The sequence below is a fragment of the Dipodomys ordii genome, unplaced genomic scaffold (genome assembly GCF_000151885.1).
Source record: "Dipodomys ordii isolate 6190 unplaced genomic scaffold, Dord_2.0 Scaffold11, whole genome shotgun sequence".
NCBI classification, from domain to species: Eukaryota; Metazoa; Chordata; class Mammalia; order Rodentia; family Heteromyidae; genus Dipodomys; species Dipodomys ordii.
In genome coordinates, this window is record NW_012267227.1 from 16,142,442 (window position 1) to 16,143,178 (window position 737).

Below are 737 nucleotides of genomic sequence, written 5' to 3' on the forward strand. Positions count from 1 at the left end.
CACCTCCCATCTCAGCCCCAGCTCGGGACGCCCCGTCCCACCACCCAGCACTCAGTTCCCCAAACACTCGGGGTCTCGTCAGAGTCTTCCACACCAGCGGGGTCCCCGGCAGCACCTCGTCTCCCAGGAGCGCACCCCGAGCGCGCTCAGCGGCAGCTCCAGGACGAAGCTGCCGCAACCCGGGGCCAAAAGGGGGGGCAAGGGCCGCCAAGCCGGGTTGGACTCGGTGCCGCCCCTCGGGCCGGCGCGGTATGACTGGGCACAGGACGGGAGTGGGAGTCTCCTTCTCCATTGTTCATCGTGGCGGGCGGTCTGCTCTCCTAGGCCCTGGGTGCGGTGCGTCGGTCCCCGCCGGCGGCGGCGGCGGCGGCCTGCCGGTGCTCGTCGGCCCGGCGCAGGCCGGGCCTCAGCCAGGGTCCGAGGCGGATTTCTGGGTTTGGGGCCTGAGCGAAGGACCGCCCCGTCCGCCCCAGGCCCCGCCCCTCCCTCCTCAGGCCCCGCCCCTCCCACCCAGGGCCCCGCCCCTCCCGCCCCAGACCCCACCCCGGCTCCCAACGGTCACTTTCGGCTGCCGGCCCCGCCCCAGCCGGGCCGCGCTTGGCGCGCCTGCGCCTGCGCAATCGCCACCGAGCGCTGGGAACCGGGATGGCGGCCGTTTTGGAGTCGCTTCTGCGAGAGGAGGTGTCGGTCGCGGCCGCGGTGCGGTGGCTGGCGCGCGGCACCCGGAGTTCCGAGGT

At 74.5% G+C, this 737-nt stretch overlaps 1 protein-coding gene across 1 annotated transcript in view; it reads left to right on the forward strand.

The window, feature by feature from the left end:
• Cdan1 (codanin 1) overlaps nt 1–737 on the forward strand; it is a 22,532-nt gene that overhangs the window by 4,807 nt on the left and 16,988 nt on the right. Inside the window, exons 2-3 of the mRNA XM_013009985.1 lie at nt 16–272; nt 537–735. Of these exons, the coding sequence (XP_012865439.1) occupies nt 16–272; nt 537–735 (456 nt within the window). The remainder of the gene's footprint in view (nt 1–15; nt 273–536; nt 736–737) is intronic.